This window comes from Ipomoea nil, unplaced genomic scaffold, assembly GCF_001879475.1.
Source record: "Ipomoea nil cultivar Tokyo-kokei standard unplaced genomic scaffold, Asagao_1.1 scaffold2480, whole genome shotgun sequence".
NCBI lineage: Eukaryota > Viridiplantae > Streptophyta > Magnoliopsida > Solanales > Convolvulaceae > Ipomoea > Ipomoea nil.
Window position 1 is genome coordinate 6,682,104 of NW_017618908.1, and position 20,673 is coordinate 6,702,776.

Here is a 20,673-nt window from a genome sequence, read left to right on the forward strand (position 1 = left end):
AGAATGAGACACCTCATTGTGCCTATGAAGCATAAATGCAAAATAGAAATTGATTACTATAAACAGAAAATTGAGTAACATCACAAATTGTTGACCAGAATGTTCGACGACTGATCATTCTTGCAGCAAGTATACTACGCAAGATGATATTTCATCACAAAAATAAAAGATATTCCAATTTACATCGTTTCAAAGAGTCAAAGGGAACTGTAGTAGTATATAATGCTGATTGTGATAAGGGGGTAGCAGCAAAAAGAAGCAAAAAAATTAGGACTGACGGATGACAAAATAGTTTCCTCCGGCATGGCATTTCAATCTGCAGACCACCCTTATAGCCACAAAACCCATTTAACTTTCACTTTGACTACAACTATCATATTTTTAGTTTTAACTTCACGGTTGTGTTACCTTCTCGCTTTTTAACTTGCGACTTCTACGATGGTTCCTTACCTCATTTTCGGCACCTAGAAGCTTATCAGCACATGTAGCATTACCAACATTCCCAGCTCCAGTAGGATGGTTCCTTACCTCATTTTCGGCACTTAGAAGCTTATCAGCACATGTAGCATTACCAACATTCCCAGCTCCAGTAGGATGGTTCCTTACCTCATTTTGGCACCTAGAAGCTTATCAGCACATGTAGCATTACCAACATTGGCAACTTCAGTAGGATGGTTCCTTACCTCATTTTCGGCAAATGTAGCATTACCAACATTGGCAGCTTCAGATGTAGCACTGTCTCGAGTTCCAGAATCCAAGACACCTGTGATACATGATGGTGCTTCCTCAGGAGAAATTTCTGAATCAGCTTCCAGGGGTACACTTTGAGGTAGTTTCCCTATATCTTTAACATCAACATCTTTAATCAACAAGGCACACATTTCCCGCCTTTTGTTTCCACAAACAAGGCTCTGTTTCAAGTTAGGATCAGTGTGCTCTTGAACAGTTGAAGATATCACATTGGTTGATCCATTATCTTGAGATGATATATTACCATCCAGACCCCTACTTGATGAGTCTTGAGGATCTGAACTGTTCTTGAGCACAGAGGTAAACCTTTGTTTTTTGTTATCACCGTGCTCGTGGCAACTTGAGGGCCCAATGTCTTGATTGGCATTATGTTGACATGCTTTAACGAATTTTGCATTATCATTAAAGGCCTCATGTAAGGCATGTACATTTGAACTCTCGTGATCAACATCACTCTTCCCAAAAACTGGTCTCACCAGCTTTCTACGCTTCCCAAGCTTACATGCAGGTTCCTTAACTACTATTTCAGTTTCAGAAGGCATCTTCTCCTCAGATATCAATTCTTTTGTGGGGTTTCCGTGCTCTGGGGGTGTACCTAGTAATTCCTTAACCACAGAGCTTTCAGAAGACATCATCTCTACAGAAATCAAATGATATTTTGTGTCACAATCAGGCAAACTTTTCTTTATCTCACTCCGACGCTTAAAATCCACAGCTCGTGTCTCTTTTTGTGCATGCTGAACATTTTGTTCAATAGATTGTTGCAAATTCCTCTTCTTCTTCGGTGAAGAAATCATTGAAGAATTGTGATCCATCTCAACAACTGAAGCATGCTTTCCGTGGACAGTAATTTCACCATTGTCATGACTTTTTACCAATGGTTTGCATTTAATTTGCTTCTTGGAAAGAGAAACCTGGTTTTGATGCACGCCCGTGACTTCATCTTTTAGTGTGCACTTCTTTGAAGATAACCGACTAAAGACACTTCTTCGCTTGAACTCTTTATAATCAGAATGTGACAGCTCAGACAACCTGTTGCACATAGTTTCATCATTCACACCAAATGTTTCATAAATATCAAAGTTATTGTTGTGGTCAGTTATTGGAACTCCACCATGATGATAAAGTATTTCATCACTTTCTCGCATTGCAACACGCTCTTTGATACCCAGTGATTGACAACCTGAATCAATTGCTAGAGGGGAAAATCTAGTATATTCCCCATGAAGACTAGCTTCACCTGGCCCTGTAGCAACTGGAAAAGCCATATATGGCCTTGAAGATGGTGGAGCTCTATAAACCATGGAAGAAGTAGTATTAAGTCCTACATTCTCAGAAAACTCAGCATTTAAATCAGATTCACCAATCCCAGATTGTAAATATGACCCTTTTTTTTGCCTGTGATCAGCAGCAAAATCTGGAAGCCCGGTTGAAGATCCTAATTTTTCGTGGTATGGCATTGATATATCTTTGAGAAATACATCAAGATTTTGTTCCCCAACACTGTGACAGTCATTCTGTACTAAACTAGATTCATGATCAACTTGAGAAGATGACGAGCATCCACAATGAGAGGTAGCAAACTCGTTATCACATGGCAGAGCTCTTGTGATTGTTGCATCTTGAAAATTTGAGAAAGTGTTGTCAAATTTTGCTGCATCTGTTATTCGAGGGAGAGCAGTCTCATAAAATGACATACTGCAGCTTGCTGGAGACATTTGCTTCATCTCAGTATGTCGATTGCCCCCTATCAAGTGAGTAGGTCTATGAAAATTCTCCAAAAGAGATGCAGCATTTTCAGGATTGTTCTTCCTGTACCAGTCAGCATTAACCCATTGTTTGTCTACATTTAGACGAAAAGAGGATTGTTCATTTGAAGCAGAAGGTCCAAGATCATACTCAATAGTATTTTCATCCACTCTTCTATCCCTAGCAAGAGAATGAAAATACTCATTTCTGCTACAATGAAAGCCTGGACCCCCAAAAGTACTATGTTCGCTTTTATTCCAACCCACTGGTGATCTGGCATCACCATATAATTTGTCTGTGTCATGGGATGGATGTACAAAGTGAGTAGAAGGAATGGTGGAAACATCAACACAGTCCTTAAGATGCTTATTTTCAGTGTTATCATGAATTAATCTATGCTGAAAATTAGCATTTCTCAAAAAGTTTTCACTGTTAAAGTTACCAGAGACAGCGGGTGTATAATCTGGGTTATGGAGCTCTTCTGCACCATCATTCAGCAGAGACCTAGCATAATGTGTTGCAAGTGCAGATGGGCAATCATTTGAAAGTTTCCCATAACTTTCAGTCAATCTGATCATCCCAGAACCACATTCTCCGTTGGATTGATTTACTATCCTCTCCCTATTTGTAAACAAGCAACCACCATTTTTTCTAATGAAATGAACAGGATCAGCCATATCATTAGAAGACATAACAGAAGGACGATTTTTACAGTCATTTTTAACTGTATCATCCATTGAGAATTGGTTGCCTTCAGCTAATCTCATTCCCATAGTCAAAGGATGATCATTATTAAGGCTATTACCTGCAATATCATTCATCAATATCCTCTCATCATCATCCATTCTTCTCCTACCTGGTGAATCACTGTAGTTATTGTTCAAGTATCCCCCATCTGAAAAACTAACTCTATATTCATCCTCAATCCTATTCCGTTCAGAACAAGCATCAACATTTAGTTCATTCTCTCTATCCCAATAAATATTTGGATATGCTATTACTGCAGAAGGCTCAATGCAATTTTCATTAGGAAAACCATTACTTGCTGTAGGGATCTCATCATCAACCATATAACTATTTTCACCAACTCTTCTGTTGATATCTCTAGAAAACTGTCTAGGGGGTAACTTATTTCTTAACTTCCTTGTCCTGAACAACATCAGAAGACTGCGGACCTGCAGAAGCAGTAAGAGAGTTATAGAACAAAAGGGAAATAAATCACTAGCATTATAGTCCTTAAAAGGTCAATGTAAGAATTATCAAACCTGATCTTGAGATAGACCAAAGTTAAACTTCTTTGCGGAAAAGTAATTCTCTCTAATTGCACCACGAAATTCAGGTTCAGAAAGTGGACTGCAGTCCCAAATTGGGGTAAAACGAACCTGGATAACAGAACACAGGCATAAAGAAACTACAAATATCCTACCATTATTCTAGAAGGAAAAAACAAGGCTAAATTTCCAGATTCCATTAGGTGTTAGAATAAAATAAAATGATAAAAGAAACACTTTAAACAAGCTATACCTGTGCAGGATAACAGTCCCCTGATGAACTAAATGCATGGGGCGCAATGTTTACTGCACCATCGGAGCTAGCACGATAGACTCCAAAAAGTTCTCTCCTCTCAAATTCAAATAGGAACAAGACCATTCCACATTTAACCTGCTTCACAAAGTTAGCCTTGGACAATGGAAGGCCCATGATTTTCTTTTTAAAGCATTCTCTTTTTGTTGCAATGTTAGACATAAAAATTGCACCAAACTCTGGTACTTCTCCATGAAAACCATTCTCTTCCTCTTCAAACTCCATTCAAAATATGCTAGATCTGCCAAGTTAATCAAATACAGGCAATAAAAAACAACTTTCTATGCACACAAAAGGCAACATCAATTATCCCTTGTCCATAATAGTTCTTTCAGCAAAATTTAAAAAATTGAGGTGACTACAAGAGTATTTCTATACCAGTCCATACTCTCCAAATAAAAAAGAAAAAAAAAAAAACAAAACAAAACAAAAACAGAAATTATAGAGAACATTATAATGGAACAAAACTAATCCGTTATCATTCTTGACATATAAACGAGATAATGAAAGAAATCCAAGTTGAGTTGTATAAATTAGAACATAAACAACACATTAGAACCCCCTTATCCATCAAAACAATAGTACGCTGCATAACTTAAAATTGCAAAGTTGCATTCAGAAATCAAATAGACTAACACGCAGTACAAGGAACCATTATGTATAAGTTGTAATCAACTAATCAATAAGAACTGAAAAAGGGGGATTATTGTTTAGCTTTATTTTGCATACATTGCTTCAATACTCTCAATTAAATATGTAAAGAGCAATAACGTGCATAAACATAGACAGATACCAGTCAAAAGCAAGTCAGAAGAATTATATGAATAATGGAACAGAGAATCCGGACAATTCACAACAGTAACTAAAAATTCCATTTTACAGAAACTATACAGAAAGATGAAAACGAAGAAAAAAAATCAGCCAAACGAAAAAACAAGCATTCTTAAATAAACAAAAGATCACTGAAAACAATCATTCTTAATCAAAAAATAGGCACAACGCTAATAAAATCTGCACCTCTAAATCGCAACTGTGCCAATGCGCTTTCCGAAACCGATCGCTGCAAAACAGGACTAAGAACAGATCGCTTAGCACTGAAAGTATGATTAGTTCGATTCTATATAAATAATAAATCCTTAGATACCAAAAGCATACATCAAAAAAATAAAAGTGTTAAAATAAAAATTTCCAGAATCCGATTTCGTTCTTCATCAGCACACATAAACCAAAGGATTTCAAGAGAGAATTTGTAAGAAAGAAGGCAGTTGTATACAGATTTTTTTTTAGAGAGAGAAACGGATAATTACCGCCTGATGAGTAAGTAAGACGGCGATTGAGAGAACGCAGTAGAAGAAAGAGTTTATATCAAATATCGGATTGTAAAAAACCTAAGGAAACTAGGATTGTTCAATCAGTGAAAATATCTTTGCCATTTTAATTTTAATTTTGTTAAATATTTTAATATATTTTAATATTTTACTTTCTTTAGGAGTTTCTCCGTAATATTTTTATCTTATTCGTAACATTCGTTTTTGTTGCGGTGCCGGAAAGCGGTTTGGGTTGTTTTGGAAGATACGCGTGGCAGGGGCGATTGGATGAATCATCGAATAAAAAAAAACGTGACTATAGAAAAAGACAGTAAAAGGCATTGGGAAATTCCATATATATGTATATGAGTTTTAAAAAATATTTTTTACTATATTCTTTTCTGTTTTTTATTATATCACGGAATTGGAAAAAAAAAAAAAAAAAAAAAAAAGATAACATGTAGCACATATATTATATCCTATGTTGTTTTTGGTTAAAAAAAAATGTGGTTATTGAAAAAGACAATTGAAGGCATTGAAATTTATTATTATTATTATTATTATTATTATTATTATTATTATTATTATTATTATTATTATTATTATTATTATTATTATTATTATTATTATTATTATTATTATTACACACACAAAAATATAATCATGTGTGAGTAAAATAATTTTTTTTTGGTATTGTAATAAAAATTTATTCTTGAGAACTCGAAAATGTTATTAATACCAAAAAAGAGTTTGTGGGGAATGTTATTCCCTTGCAAATAAAATAACTCATTTTCAATAATAATCTACATCTACATCTACATCTACAATCTACATCTACAATCTATAGAATACAGTATACAATTCTAATAAGAGCCAATAATGTTAGGTCCTTAACTGGAACAAAAAAAATGTCGATCCTATTGTTTCTTAAAATGAATGGTTCATATTATACTATTGTTTCTTAAAATGAATGGTTCATATTATTTTTATTTTAGTATTTTTTATTGATTTTCCTTATTTACCCTCTATTATATTATTTTCTTCCCTTAAATAACTTAAATTCCGTTAGCATAAACTTTAGTAACGGAATATTTCGTTAAGTATTTATTATTTTAACGTACACATTAATTTCTATAAGAAAAGTCTTAGTTTCGAACCACATCCTAATTAGAGTTGGCATAATTGTTAAACATATACTACGAATATGTTAAAATATATTTAAAATATATATAATATAAAATTTAACATAAACTTTGTTGAAATAATTAGTCTAACTAAATACATAACATTCAAAGTTAAGCATCAAAGATTATAAATCAAGAACTTTAAAAATCATTTGATCAGAAAAAAAACTTAATATTCTTTTGATTATTTAGATCAGAAAAAAAAAAACTTAATATTTTAATTATACTTTTGCATTAATATTTTTTGTATGTATTTTTTTTTTAAATCAATGATTGCATTATTGTTGATGAAAAGTATATACGCCACTTTATTACTCTTATTAAACTATTAGTTATCACACGCGCTTTGCGCGATTAGACCAATGCCCAATGTATACTTTTAAGTTAATGTTTCTTAATTGATTAAAGTATTCATATAATAATGAGAGAGAGAAATGCTAAATTAATAAAAGATAAAGAAATAGTACGGTGCTTATATTTTAATAAAAGATAAAGAAATTGTAAATAGCTAAATTATAACTAACATAGGTAAAAACAAATAAACCAATAATTAAAGCTGACTATCTATTATGATCAACCACCAGAAGAAAACAATTGGATAAAAAGTACTAATTTGAGTAGAGTAAATTAATTTTTCTTAGTGCGCGTTTGTTGAGGCTCGGAATTGTCTTCATCTTTTACATCTTTAATGAAGTTGAGTTTCTTTTTTTCTGGTTGTGTCTTTATTGTATCTTATTTATTGGTGGTAGTGAATGAGAATGATTCATCCAATGATGTTATGGTATATGATACCATGTTTTTGCTTTGTTGGGTATATGATTGATTCTTCATCTTGTAACTGGTTATTGATATGTTTAATTCTTAGCTATTGACCCCGCAAAATGCATATGTAGTTAGTCATAGGTTAATTTAATGTAAAACATGAGTATTTGTGGTTGGCAGAGGAGCAGTACATATTGTTCCAATTACATAACTTGTTTGCTGGTTAAGAGTAATAGTTGTTCCACATTTCCCAAACACGAATGCAACAAGGCATCCATTTCCATCAATAATTTCCACGTCCAGTTTACACCTATTATATTTTTTTAGTTGTTACTATGCATGCAGTGAATATTTGTATTCTAAATCTAAATTCCTATTAAGACTCACTATTCTAAATATAATTTAGAATTGCATAAAGATGTGTATTCTAAAACCCTATTAAGATTTGAATATTCTAATTAGAAGTTATTGAATTCTATAACGATTTGTATTGTATTCTATTTTTGAAGTCGTATTCTATAATCCGATTAAGATTTCAATATTCTAATTATAAGTTAGAATTCTATAAAGATTTGTATGCTAAAATCCAATTAAGACTTCAATATTCTAATTATAAGTTAAGAATTCTATAATGATTTGTATGCTAAAAATCCTATTAAGACTTCAATATTCTAATTTTAAGTTAAAATTTTATAAACATTTGTATTCTGAAAACCTATTAAGACTTCAATATTCTAATTATAAGTTAGAATTCTATAAAGACTTGTATTATATTCTAAAAACTTATTAAAACTTCAATATTTTCTAATGCAATTATAATTATAATAGAAAATGCAAACTGAAGGTCAATTTACAAATAGAGTTACTATTTTTTTTTTTTTTTTATAAAAAATAGAGTTACTACCTCTTTATATAGTAGGAGCTGAAATATGTTTAAAATTCAAATTTCTTGGAGCTTACATTCACAAAGCTAAAGTGTAAAGAGTTGTAAAAGATTGGCAAGGGGGAACAAACCCTGACTTAGAAATGGTATAAATTACAACAGTTGCAGCAACACTATAGCCGACTTGATGTCTTGGCTACTGCGTACCGCTCTTCTTAGTTGAACTTGTTTCAAGCTTCCTAAAAAAATCAAGAATAAAATTAGAAGGGATATAATAAGGGAGCCTTTTGTCAACAGAACATAGCATCATATAATGTGGTGTAGAAAACTGAAGACTCAAACATCTAAACACACCTTTAGAAGATCAATGACCTTTTTGCATAAATACTTTTGCTGAATGGTTGCACCCCGTTGCTGTAATTTATCAGGGTCGACACACAGAGCGACTTTCCTGTAAACTTTCTTTACAGCTTAACCTGTCAACAACTTAATCTAGGCTTCCTAGAAATCAAGCACAAGAAATCGGTCAACGACTTAATCCATTCTTCCTAGGAAGCAAGCACAAGGAATTATAGACGAAGCCCAAGTCACCTTTCTACAACAACATCAAATATAGACAACTATATAGCTAGCTAACTTGAGTGCAAGATCCACTTGCAAAGACAACAGAAATACTACTGTTCTTACATCCACTCTGTTGCCTCCTTGTTTCTGTTGTGCACCCCCCCTCTAGGAAAGCAATATAATTAACAATATTAATAAAGATGCATCCACAGAAGATAAGGTTCAAGGCACAACATTACTTGTGGAATGAACTGGAAAAGATTATAGCCATGTGGTTTCTAAAAGCAGCTTTCACAAGATAAGATTTCAACATCTTCATCTGAGAGTTAAGTGCAAGAAAATATGAAGTGATAATGTCACAAAATTGTATAAGGGAAACAATGAAAGAATATTGCTCACTAAATGTATCAGTCACCAAACAACCACCAAAACATCATATTCATTATACTAATTACATTTTTTGCAAAGACAACATCTAATAGTATCCAAAGTGCATTAAGTTACATTGTCTGTTTGTTCTTCACTATCAAAAACTCATCCCCTCTGGCCTTTTCATTAAATAACATAGGATGAGGATAGATTAGGAATTTAATTGGATAATTGGACATTGTACAACAAGAAGAGCACAAAAGTACAATCTTTTATAACATACTATTGTACTACTTTCTCAACCTACTGAAACACAAAAAACCAATAATGCCTCAATTGAGGCTCAAAGTCATAATTTTCCAAATGAAAGACCAACCCGGGTACCATTAGACCACATAATTCTGGTATTTAAAAATAGATATAATTTCATTAGTTATATTATCTTTATTTTCTACAATTCAAATATTCATTACCTTCAAATTTATCAATTTATTATATTCACTGCATTGTCCATTGTCTTCTTTTTACATTATCTTGTAATTAAATATCAAAGTTATAATACAAAATACATTATATATATTTATTTACCAAGTATTTTATACAAATATAATAAATATTAATATTTTGTTCAATACTTTCACATGATAACCTACGACACATATCTCACAATGCATGAAACATGTAGGGAAAAACTACCACTACCAAATATCGATTAGAAAATTCAATAAATATTATCTTGCATTTATATATTTTGAATTACCGATTTAAATAAAGAAATTCAATATTTATTTACATATGCATGAACATCTCCGATATGCATGTCCATCTTGCAAGGTGGACACGGTTCCATAGCATAATTTGCCCACTTTATTGCTCTTAAACTAAATAAAGTAGTAGCTACAACAAAAAATAATACATATGCATTTAATTAATTTAGAATTAGATGTCTATAATGCATTTATTTAAAAAAAATTATTCATTATAAAAAATGTAAAAATAGATATAATTTCATTAGTTATATTATATTTATTTTATACAATTCAAAGATTCATTACCTTCAAATTTATTAATTTATTATATTCACTGCATTGTCCATTGTCTTCTTTTTACATTATCTTGTAATTAAATATCAAAGTTATAATACAAAATACATTATATATATTTATTTACCAAGTATTTTATACAAATATAATAAATATTAATATTTTGTTAAATACTTTCACATGATAACCTACGACACACATCTCACAATGTATGAAACATGTAGGGGAAAACTACCACCACCAAATATCAATTAGAAAATTCAATAAATATTATCTTGCATTTATATATTTTGAATTACCGATTTAAATAAACAAATTCAATATTTATTTACATATGCATGAACATCTCCGATATAATATTGCGTTGATATACTTTGAAATACTTATTTAAAAATAATCATTGGGCATTATCCCATTCGCGCAAAGCGCGTAAAAAAACTAGTGTTATTTATACAAATAAAAGATCAAAACAAACAATATAATAGGTACTAAAGGTAAAGTTCTTGTGTATACAAAATATCTCATTTCAAAAGTTTCAAAAATTTTGTAAAACATTTTAGGATCAGTTCTATAGTTAAAAAAAAAAAAAAATTAATAATAATAATAATAATACAAATCAGAAGTGAACCCCCCCCCCCCCCCCCCCATTTAAAATTAAGTCTAGAAATAGTCATTTTTCATGGCAAAAATAACTATTTTTTTCCAACATATAGAACATGGATAAAAAAAAGTTTGGAACATTTATGTGACCCACATATATTGAGAGCAAAATATCATGAAATTAAAGACTTGTGAACCTTGCAATTTAAGGGACTCGAGTTTGGAATAAAATTGATGATCCTTCCCTTAAGGTTAAGAGAACCATCCGTAAGGATACTTTGGGTGTCATGAGAATTAGAACATACGATAGTTCTTATGAATAGTTTTTTTTTTTTTTTTTTTTTTTTTTTTTTTTTTTTTTCATTATTCATTGACCTTGTTGAATTGGCAAACAGCGGTTAGCAAATAGCAAATTGTGTTAGCGAGTTTGACTAGTAAATTATGTTAACGGTTTATAAAAAGATGTTTGATAAAATGAGCTATTTAGATTAGCGGTTAACATGTAAAATGACCTAAAGGGTATACATATATATAATATTTAATATATATATATATATATATATATATATATATATATATATATATATATATATATATATATATATATATATATATAAAGGGCAGCCGTTATGCGACTCCCCTTTTGTAATTTTGTTTCCGATGTGGGATAAGTGGGGGATACAGCCTTGAGATCAGTTTTTTCTAACTACTATGCTCATCCGCTGCTTGCCTAGGGGATGGGCAACCTCTACAAGTTTTTTTTTTTTTAAACTATGTTAAGGGTGTTTTGGGAAAAACTCTTTTTTCCCCAAAACGACATTTGCAAACGCTGCTATATGCAGCGTTTGCAAACTTGGCGGTTTGGAGCAATCCGCTGCTCCAAACCACCATTTAAACAAACAACTTTTTCGCCGTTTTGACTTTGGTTACACATCTTCTTGATCCAAAATAAATAAATAAAAAGTAATAATGTAAAATTGTACACTTCAAAAAAAAATCTTATTTTTATTCAAAATATATCAAATATTATTTATGTTTAATATTTGAAATCAAACTTTGCCATTAAAATCAAATTCTATAAGTTAAAATGAAATAATCTGTCCAATATTAATTTCACTTATAAAAAGATATTCCACATATCACCAATTTACCACCCATGAAAAGTTGGCGCACCCTATGGTCTAGTATAATTTGTTATATTTTGGATTTTCTATGAAAAGTTGGCATACCCTAATACCCTTTGGTCTTTTTCCTTTTTCCTTTTTTCTTTTGAGAGGACCCTTTGGTCTTTTATGATGTGTTATTTTGGATTTTAGTTGTACCAAACTCAGTTCATATGGTTAACTCAGGTTAAGTATCTAACACCCTTTGGTCTTTTATAACATTTTCTTCTATAAATGGTCACAAGGATGACCCAACCAGTTTAGAATGTAAATGAGCCAAACTACTCATAAATTATTCAAACTTAATTCGACAGATGTTAAAAACTAATTCAGTTAATATCCACTCAGACTTGAGGTTCGCAAGCTTAATTTTATTTATATTTTACACCTAATATAAATTATAATATTACAAATTTAAAAAATAAAATATTAACATATTTATGTTTATATGCAATATAAAATAACTATATTCAAATTTCAAAATATAATACGGAGTAGTAAGTATATTTTTTATTAAACTTAGGTGATCACAGCTTTGCCAAACTAACCCAAGTCGCACAATCAACCCACTAATCAGATCATATGCACACATCTTTAGACCTTTTCCCCATACATCTAGTGAACTTCAAACCCCGCCGCCTTCCGCTCGAGCCAAGCTCAAATAATTAGTATTTGATCGAACTCGAGCTTCAAACTTTGACTATTCAAGTCTCATTTACACCCATACCACAATCTAGACCATGAATTAAACCAGTATAAAACACAAATGTGATTCACCATTGAGATACATTTTGTCTTGAACTTGAAGAACCTACCTTGCTATTGGCCAAAAACTACAATTATGCTCAAAAGTTCAAGAGGATAGAAACTCTAAAATCCATCAATGTGAAATGTCTATCGTCTTCTCTTATTACTGGGACCATGAAATCCACACTTCAATGGCGCTATATTGCAGCGTATTGAAATGCCAATTTCCCTTACTCCATTGCACCTAAAACAATATGTTTGAGGCAATAAGTGAATCAATTAACCACTGATATAGATATCATCTTAGTCTATTGTTTACAGTTCTTAGTCACTAGAAGTACTTCAGAAGGATATAGAGAGCAAACCTGCAAAGGGATGGCGGCATTCAGCCGTTACTGACTGGAACTGGTTGCAGAAGCTGGATGGTGATTTATGACCAATGGGGGGCGCAGGGCACGGTGGTTAGCTGCTTTCTCCTTTCGTGCCTTGTACATCTCTTCTGTTTCAACAACTACCAACCGTTTCACCTATACGGAAAAGAATAACCACAAAACAATTAAAAATTAGAGAAGCCAGATTAGAAAAAGAGAAATAGGAATAGTCCTCAATAGTTATGCTAATGAATTCACAAACCTGCTGGAGCATTCCCCTGACAGTAGGGGTGTTCCACCGCATCACTGTTCGGTTGCATTTCTGAAGACGCAATGCTTCTAAGGTTCGCCTATGGAGCCTCCTAGTGCCCGGAATACCTCTTACAAGCGTAATGTACAGATTTGGGCTCCATGCAATTGGAGCACAGGCTTTGAAAGCATTGAAAGCACTCATATCCTTCTTTACTGCTACCTGGAGTACAATTGATACCTTTTGTCAAAGCTTTACTTCAAAACCTGGATGAAAAGCCACCGATGTGAGAATCAGGCAAGGGGGCTATGATTAAAACTCACAAAAACCTGTATATACACATGAAAGAAGCAAAAGAGATATATAGACAAGCATTGCGAGATAAAAATCATCACCATCTACATTATGAATTTGTAATCCCTTTTTCTATTTCCTCTTTTCTTTAGGTGATTACAGTATAATAGAATATTCTCCCCTCCCCTCCAACCCCTTCACTTTCTTGCAACATTTTGAAAATTAATAATTTCCATGCAACATGCTGAAGCATTAAAAAGGTTGTCACTAGTTTCTGTGCACAGATAAAACTTTAGAAAGACAAAAGGATCAGCATTTGTGCATGCATACAATGATACAAACTTACAGAGGAAAAAAAAATGAGTGCATCATACATAAGAATGAAAAAGTAACAAATAAAATCGGATAGGCAACAAGTGACTACCAGTTTGATGATAGGTAAATAGTACTTGCACTAGTAAACAACCATAAATTTGAAATATTTTGAGCAAAGCAGAACTTATGTCAAAGTTATAAAATCCAGCATTACATTCCCATTCACCTCTCGAGATTATGTCCCTGACAAAATAACAATCCCATTTCCTAACAAAGTACTACAAATTGTCTTCTGAAAGTAACTTGTGGAAAACATTTTCCTTCCACTAACTTCAATTAGTGCCTTAGAGAACTTAAAAACCAGAGAATTCATGATAATTTATATTAACACTGCAATAATCCGACAACCAAAAAAAGTAGACCAAACAGAAAGAGAGGGGGGTCAACTGATTTCTGATAAATTACATATAACAGTAACATGTACCAATACTGGAATAGGGAAACGGTGAAATTCGATTGCGAAAGAATGACAGCTAAAAGTACAAAATTTAAGTAAAATTAAGAACATAAACAATAATATGTTGAAATTTGAGCTTTAGGGGTTGATTTGCAAACTTACAGAAGCTAGCGTTCACTGACCGGAGTGTCGCCGAGGGCGGCGCAGAGGCGGTGAGAGACGATGGAGAAGTGGAGAACGGAATAAGGGATTAGGGATTAGGTCTATGGTATTTTGTGTTTTGTATTGGGCTATTTGATTGGGTCAAAACATAAAATTATTTCTTTTGGCCTTTTGGTAGAAGAAGGTAAATTATGTTGTGGACTTGGGTCAAAACAGTATTGTTTTGCTTTTCTTGTCGTTTGTTTTTAAAATTTGTTTTTTTTTTTTTTTTTTTTTTTTTTATATTCATAATTTTTGAATTATATATTTATAATTTTTAAAACTGATTTCATTCACAATTTTAGATCTTAATATACAAAATTACATAACTCAATATTCACAATTGCAGATTTCTATATTCACAATTACAGAACTCTATATTCACATTTTAGAACTGAATATTCATAATTTTAAATTTCAATATACAAAATTACAAAACTCAATATTCACAATTTTTGAACTCTATATTCACAATTACATAATTCTATATTCACAAGTACAAAACTGAATATTCACTCGCTTAACTGTTTCAATAATTTAAAAAAGAAAAATCATTGGTTGCGGAAACGGTATCACTAACCACATCGTTATTTTCACACGCGCAAACTACATCATTTTGGACCAGAATCTACCTTGCAAGATGGACCCGAATCCATATCATACCTATGCCTTAAGGAATATAGTCACTCACACCAATCAAATTGACTTAATTGCCTTCTATTTAGCCCTCCTAACTATTATACTTTTTGCTTACATGATGTTTTGGAATTCATATTTATATTGAAAATATTTAATTTTACGCTTCATAACTCTATTTGTCATACAGAACTTAAAAAAAAAAAAATTATGACAAAAAAAATCTGTAGTTATTATCTGAGGGTGCAAATCAGATAAATCTCCATAATTTTTATGTAACAAAAATCATGCTTTACCTATTTGATCACCCATTTAAAATAATTACGTTTTTTGAGTTAATTGTAAACTTAGTCCTGTAATTATCATTCATTATCGATTTTAGTCGTTGACTTTATAAAATCAATAAATTATTAGCAAGAGGCACGTTTATCCAATATAAACTCTAGTATTAGGAGGTCAAGAATTTCATTTTTGATTTGGATATGAAACAGTCTTAAATTTTCAAGCCAGTTATCTACCTAAAAACAGATGTTTACAATTTAGCGTGTATCCAATTGTAAAACTCTGGATACATCCCAAAGAAATTAGCTCCACGCCTGCGCCTGCGCGTTTCCATGTTGGTATCAATTTGTCCGTTAATATAGTTACCCAATACTCTGGGCTGAAATTTGAAGCAAGGGAGAGTTTGTCGTCTACATATGTAAAGATATTTTTCAGTTTCCATTATCATCAATCTTATCCCACAAATTAAACATGGCACCACCTCTCAGAACTCAGAAGAACACACAGAAACTTAGGGTCTCGTTTCCATGGCTACTCCCGGCTCTCTCTCCCTCTTACGGTAATTAATGCCTCATCCATCTTTATTCTTTCTTATCCCCTAATTTTACTTATACTTGTAGTAGTAAACGATTCAAATTTTGGATTTTCTTCAGTGGTCCGCTTATCAAATGCCCAGTAAATTATATACTATTTGAGCCAAGAATCTACGGGAGTGGGGTGAGATGGAGGGTGAGAAGCTCCAGTGATGAGTCTAATGAGAACTGGAAAAAGGACAGTTCTTTTGTTGATAAACGAGGAAGAGTTAGACATTTTGATCGCAAAAAGGTTTCGAGGAAAAAGAGTAAGATGATATCTAATGGTTTACAATTCAGATTTTTTTTGTTAGACCATGAGGTGTCTAAGCATGTCCTAAATGTAGGCAGTAATTATGCTGTCCATGGTCCAAAACGGCAGACACTATAGTGTATCTAAACTGACATTGTCTCACGTATTGAAACTGCAGTGTATACAAAATGAAACTGAATAACAATTTCACATATTTGAGTGTATACTTTCCAACAAAATTGTAGTTATATCAAAATGATACTACATACTCAGACTAATCTCCATTTACACTGGGCCGACCCATTTACGGGGTAAAGTGCTGACCAGATGGTTTTTCCATACGAGAGGGGAATTGAACTTCCGACCTCTCGGGATGAGAGTGCACGGCCACTCGCGCCAACCAAGCTGGTTTACAATTCAGATTTATTATGATCTCTCTTACCTAATGGAGTAATGATCAATGGAAATGCAGATGGTTCTTTGAGGGGTAAAGGGTGGAAATATGGGTCTGGATTTGTTGATGGTATTTTCCCAGTGCTGAGCCCCATTGCTCAGCAAATTCTCAACTTTATGCTGCAGAAGGAAACTGACAGGGAACAAATTTGGAATTCTTTGGATAGTCTTCCCCCCACTAATCACTGTTGGGATGATATAGTTAATGTAGCAGTTCAGCTTCGAATCGATAAAAAATGGGATCCAATTATACTGGTAATCACATTTCTTAATATCTTGATATTCAATTCATGGAAATCAACATTCAAACAAGCCTTGTTTATGTTTTTTCTGACTGTATTGTCCAATCACAGCCCGATTAACTGTATTTAAAAGGTTGTGATTTGCTGCATTTTGCTTATAGATCAGATGGGTGTTTCCAGATTTGTGAATGGGTACTGAATAGGAGTTCCTTCAAGCCCGATGTGATTTGTTTCAATCTGCTGATAGATGCTTATGGGCAAAAGTCACTTTCTAGAAGGGCAGAATCTATGTACATGGAGCTTCTAGAATCTCGATGCATGCCAACTGAGGATACATACGCCCTTCTCGTAAAAGCTTATTGCAAATGTAAGCAGCTCGCGAAGGCTGAAGCTGTGTTTTCCGAGATGCGAAAGAATCGCCTTCCCCCGAGTATGTTCGTTGTCTTTCTGTTTCCATTTGTGCATATTAGACAGTTATTAGGAAGTGTATCCTCATAATTTTCAAATTTTTTTAAGGAATTCTTCTAAGGTGGCTCAGCGGATTTTGATCTTTTAGGTTGTTGCAGGTACGGTTGTATATAATGCGTATATTGATGGGCTGATGAAGGCAAGAGAACCCGAAAAGGCTGTCGAGATCTTCCAGAGGATGAAGAGGGAGAATTGTCGGCCCTCGACTGACACTTACACCATGTTGATCAATTTATATGGAAAGGTATATGTAAGAGAATTTTGTTTTCTGCTTGGGGATTTGGTAACCCGTTAGGATTAGTACAACCCGGATGAAACTGTCAGTCGTTTGTCCAGTAGATTGAATCCAACCAATTAGCTAGTCTAACTCATAGCCTTATAAACCCATATGTTTTCTCTTTTGGAATGATGCACAGGAGAATAAATCGTACATGGCCATGAAAGTGTTTGATGAAATGAGGCGTCAGAAATGTAAACCGAATATCTGCACCTACACAGCTCTAGTGAATGCTTTTGCCCGGGATGGCCTATGCGAAAAGGCCGAAGAAATCTTTGAACAGATGCAGGAAAAGGGGCTCGAGCCCGACGTCTATGCCTATAATGCCCTAATGGAAGGTTACAGGTCTTCACCCCACAAACCATCTTAACCTGTTCCCTTCTTGATATAAAAATGCCTTAAAAGCTAAGCTTTTAGTTGTGATTTCGAAGAAGACGTATTTGCTTAGAGTAATATAATGCCTTCGCTTTACAGTCGTGCAGGTTATCCTTACGGTGCTGCTGAAATTTTTTCTCTGATGCAACACATGGGTTGCGAACCAGACATTGCCTCGTATAATATCATGGTAGATGCTTATGGGAGAGCCGGTCTTTATGAGGGTAAGTAACTTAGTAAAACCTAAAATCTTAGCTACTGCCAAAGGCTTTGTGGTCGAGCAGCATAGCTGTGGCCCCTCAAATAGGTTCGAAGCCCAGTGTGGGGGCTTTGACTCTTTGTGCTGCTTCAGTATGTTGAGAAAGTATGTATGAACAGATACTACATTGTAATTATTGATTCAGATGCGCACGCTATATTTGATGAGATGAAGCGGCTAAGAATAGCTCCGACGATGAAATCCTACATGCTACTCCTATCAGCCTACTCGAGAGCCGGGAATGTTTCACAATGCGAGGATATTGTGAAGCAAATGCACATCTCGGGGATCAAACCAGACACATATGTTTTCAACACCATGCTAAACCTGTACGGGCGTCTAGGCCAGTTCGCGAAAATGGAACAAGTCTTGGCCGCGTTGGAAAGTGGACCATACGTACCCGATATCAGCACGTACAACATCCTGATCAACTCATATGCTCGGGCAGGGTTCATCGAGGACATGGAAGAGCTTTTCAGGTCACTTCCGGGTAAGAACTTGAAGCCCGATGTTGTGACGTGGACTTCTCGGCTAGGAGCTTATTCCAGGAAGAAACTGTACGACAGATGCCTCGAGATTTTCGAGGAAATGATCGATGATGGATGTTACCCGGATGACAAAACCGTTAAGGTGTTGCTGTCTTCTTGTTCGAGTGAAGAACAGATTGATCAAGTTACCACTGTTATGAGAACAATGCACAAACATCCTGCTGCCATGGAGCTGGTTTGAATAAGTGGCAGCTTCTTCCTGGACAAATGCAACTCAAACATACAGTCATTATATGAAAATTGTAGTGTTTCTAAAGAAAAAAACCAAAAATTAGGTGATTGAAAAGGATGTTATGCAATTTGACTGATTATTGATACTTTGTTAGGTGTCTGAAAAAGAATTGTGGGATCCTAGTTTATTAGGGAGTTAATGGATTTTGATTTATAACACCAACAATTGAGTCTACCTAATATACATTTTTTAATATTCACCAACTAATATTCTCCAAAGCCAGAAAGCTACAAGTTATACATAAGAGCAAATTATTCTATAGATCCAGGTCCACCTTGCAAGATGGACCTGGGTTCGAAATATACAGTTTACTACCGGCCTCTGGTCCTGGGCGTCTGTTCTCTGGGCTCATCAGTGTTTCTTGGACACCATCCATCATAGGGGTTTCGCAGACCACATTCGGTGTCATTCCGTCGCATTTCCAGTTCTTGGTGTTTTGCTCAAGAATATTTTAATCTTTCGGCAACTGTTGACATGTTTCCTCCGGTGCCATTTGAGAGAGCATTGCGGTGACAATGTCTCAATTTAATCTAGCTAGTTAATATTTGTATATTGACAATTAAATTAAATATATTATAAAACGAAAATAATTATTCTCAATATTCGTAATACAATTAAAAATATTCAAAATAATTTATTTAAATAATTAATCAAGCAATTCGCAACGAATTATTTTATTAAAGTGAAATGACGTTGGCAGGAAAATTATTCTTTTTCCTTACCAAAAATCTTATGCTTTTCTACTACATATTTTATTCATTCTAGGGATGTCAATGTGCCCCGTCCCCGTAGGGAATGTGGACGGGGAATTTTTGAAATTCCCTGGCGGGGGCCGGGATGGGGCCCGTCCCCAAATATATATATATATATATATATATATATATATATATATATATATATATTAGTTTAGGAGTGGGAATTAGATTATTAACAGTATATATTAGAGGTTTGGAGCATTCAATATATTCCATTGGAGATTATTAACTATACTGTGTATATATTGATGATTATTAACTATACTGTGTATATACTTATACAATGTACATATTGGATTAGTTGGAATATATCGAATGTTGATTACTTTGGATTGTGAATATTGAATGAATGTGTATATATTGGATTAATGGGAATATATTGAATGTTGATTAATTTGCACGGTGAATATTTATATTGAATGTCAGAATATGTATAATATGTATAATATTATAAACTCTCATAAATCAATGCCACAAATTTTTATTTATTTTTTTTAAAATTGTATCAGTTTGACACTTTGACTATGGGTTGATCAGGGATGGGGGTTCCCCGTCCCCGCCAAATTCCCCGTGGGGACGGGGACGGGGAATTTTTTCTATTCTTCGCCAGGTACGGGGACGGAATCGGGGTAGCAGGGACGGGGATGGGGAGTATACACCCCGCCCCCGCCCTCGCGCTGCCCCGTTGCCATCCCTAATTCATTCCAGTCGTTATATCATAGATGCAC

At 33.7% G+C, this 20,673-nt stretch overlaps 2 protein-coding genes and 2 long non-coding RNA genes across 8 annotated transcripts; 1 reads left to right on the plus strand and 3 right to left on the minus strand.

Moving 5' to 3' along the window:
- Positions 1-31: 31 nt before the first annotated feature.
- On the minus strand, positions 32-5,478 carry LOC109153070. Of its 5 annotated transcripts, none has more exons than XM_019300822.1 (6): positions 5,391-5,478; positions 5,101-5,156; positions 4,024-4,324; positions 3,765-3,881; positions 620-3,674; positions 32-464 (listed from the first exon to the last, which is right to left on the minus strand). In XM_019300822.1, the coding sequence occupies exons 3-6, from the start codon at positions 4,306-4,308 to the stop codon at positions 394-396; spliced, it is 3,528 nt and encodes a 1,175-aa protein (XP_019156367.1). In that variant the 5' UTR covers positions 4,309-4,324; positions 5,101-5,156; positions 5,391-5,478; the 3' UTR covers positions 32-393. The 5 variants fall into 5 exon arrangements, 3 of the variants coding, with proteins under 3 accessions (XP_019156367.1, XP_019156368.1, XP_019156366.1); XM_019300823.1 differs by having other exon boundaries at positions 5,101-5,143; positions 5,391-5,466; XR_002049460.1 differs by having other exon boundaries at positions 416-464; positions 543-639; positions 700-3,674; positions 5,101-5,475.
- Positions 5,479-8,228: 2,750 nt separating this feature from the next.
- LOC109152881 lies at positions 8,229-8,682 on the minus strand. The gene is made up of 2 exons (XR_002049431.1): positions 8,574-8,682; positions 8,229-8,458 (listed from the first exon to the last, which is right to left on the minus strand). It is a non-coding gene; the product is annotated as an uncharacterized LOC109152881 (long non-coding RNA).
- A 3,933-nt stretch (positions 8,683-12,615) lies between these two features.
- LOC109152648 lies at positions 12,616-14,662 on the minus strand. Its single transcript, XR_002049404.1, has 4 exons — positions 14,555-14,662; positions 13,339-13,592; positions 13,071-13,232; positions 12,616-12,949 (listed from the first exon to the last, which is right to left on the minus strand). It is a non-coding gene; the product is annotated as an uncharacterized LOC109152648 (long non-coding RNA).
- Positions 14,663-15,849: 1,187 nt separating this feature from the next.
- On the plus strand, positions 15,850-19,389 carry LOC109152652 (pentatricopeptide repeat-containing protein At2g35130). The gene is made up of 8 exons (XM_019300295.1): positions 15,850-16,070; positions 16,165-16,352; positions 16,809-17,044; positions 17,212-17,461; positions 17,598-17,743; positions 17,916-18,121; positions 18,251-18,375; positions 18,556-19,389. The coding sequence occupies exons 1-8, from the start codon at positions 16,039-16,041 to the stop codon at positions 19,137-19,139; spliced, it is 1,767 nt and encodes a 588-aa protein (XP_019155840.1). The 5' UTR covers positions 15,850-16,038; the 3' UTR covers positions 19,140-19,389.
- The last annotated feature ends 1,284 nt before the right edge of the window (positions 19,390-20,673 follow it).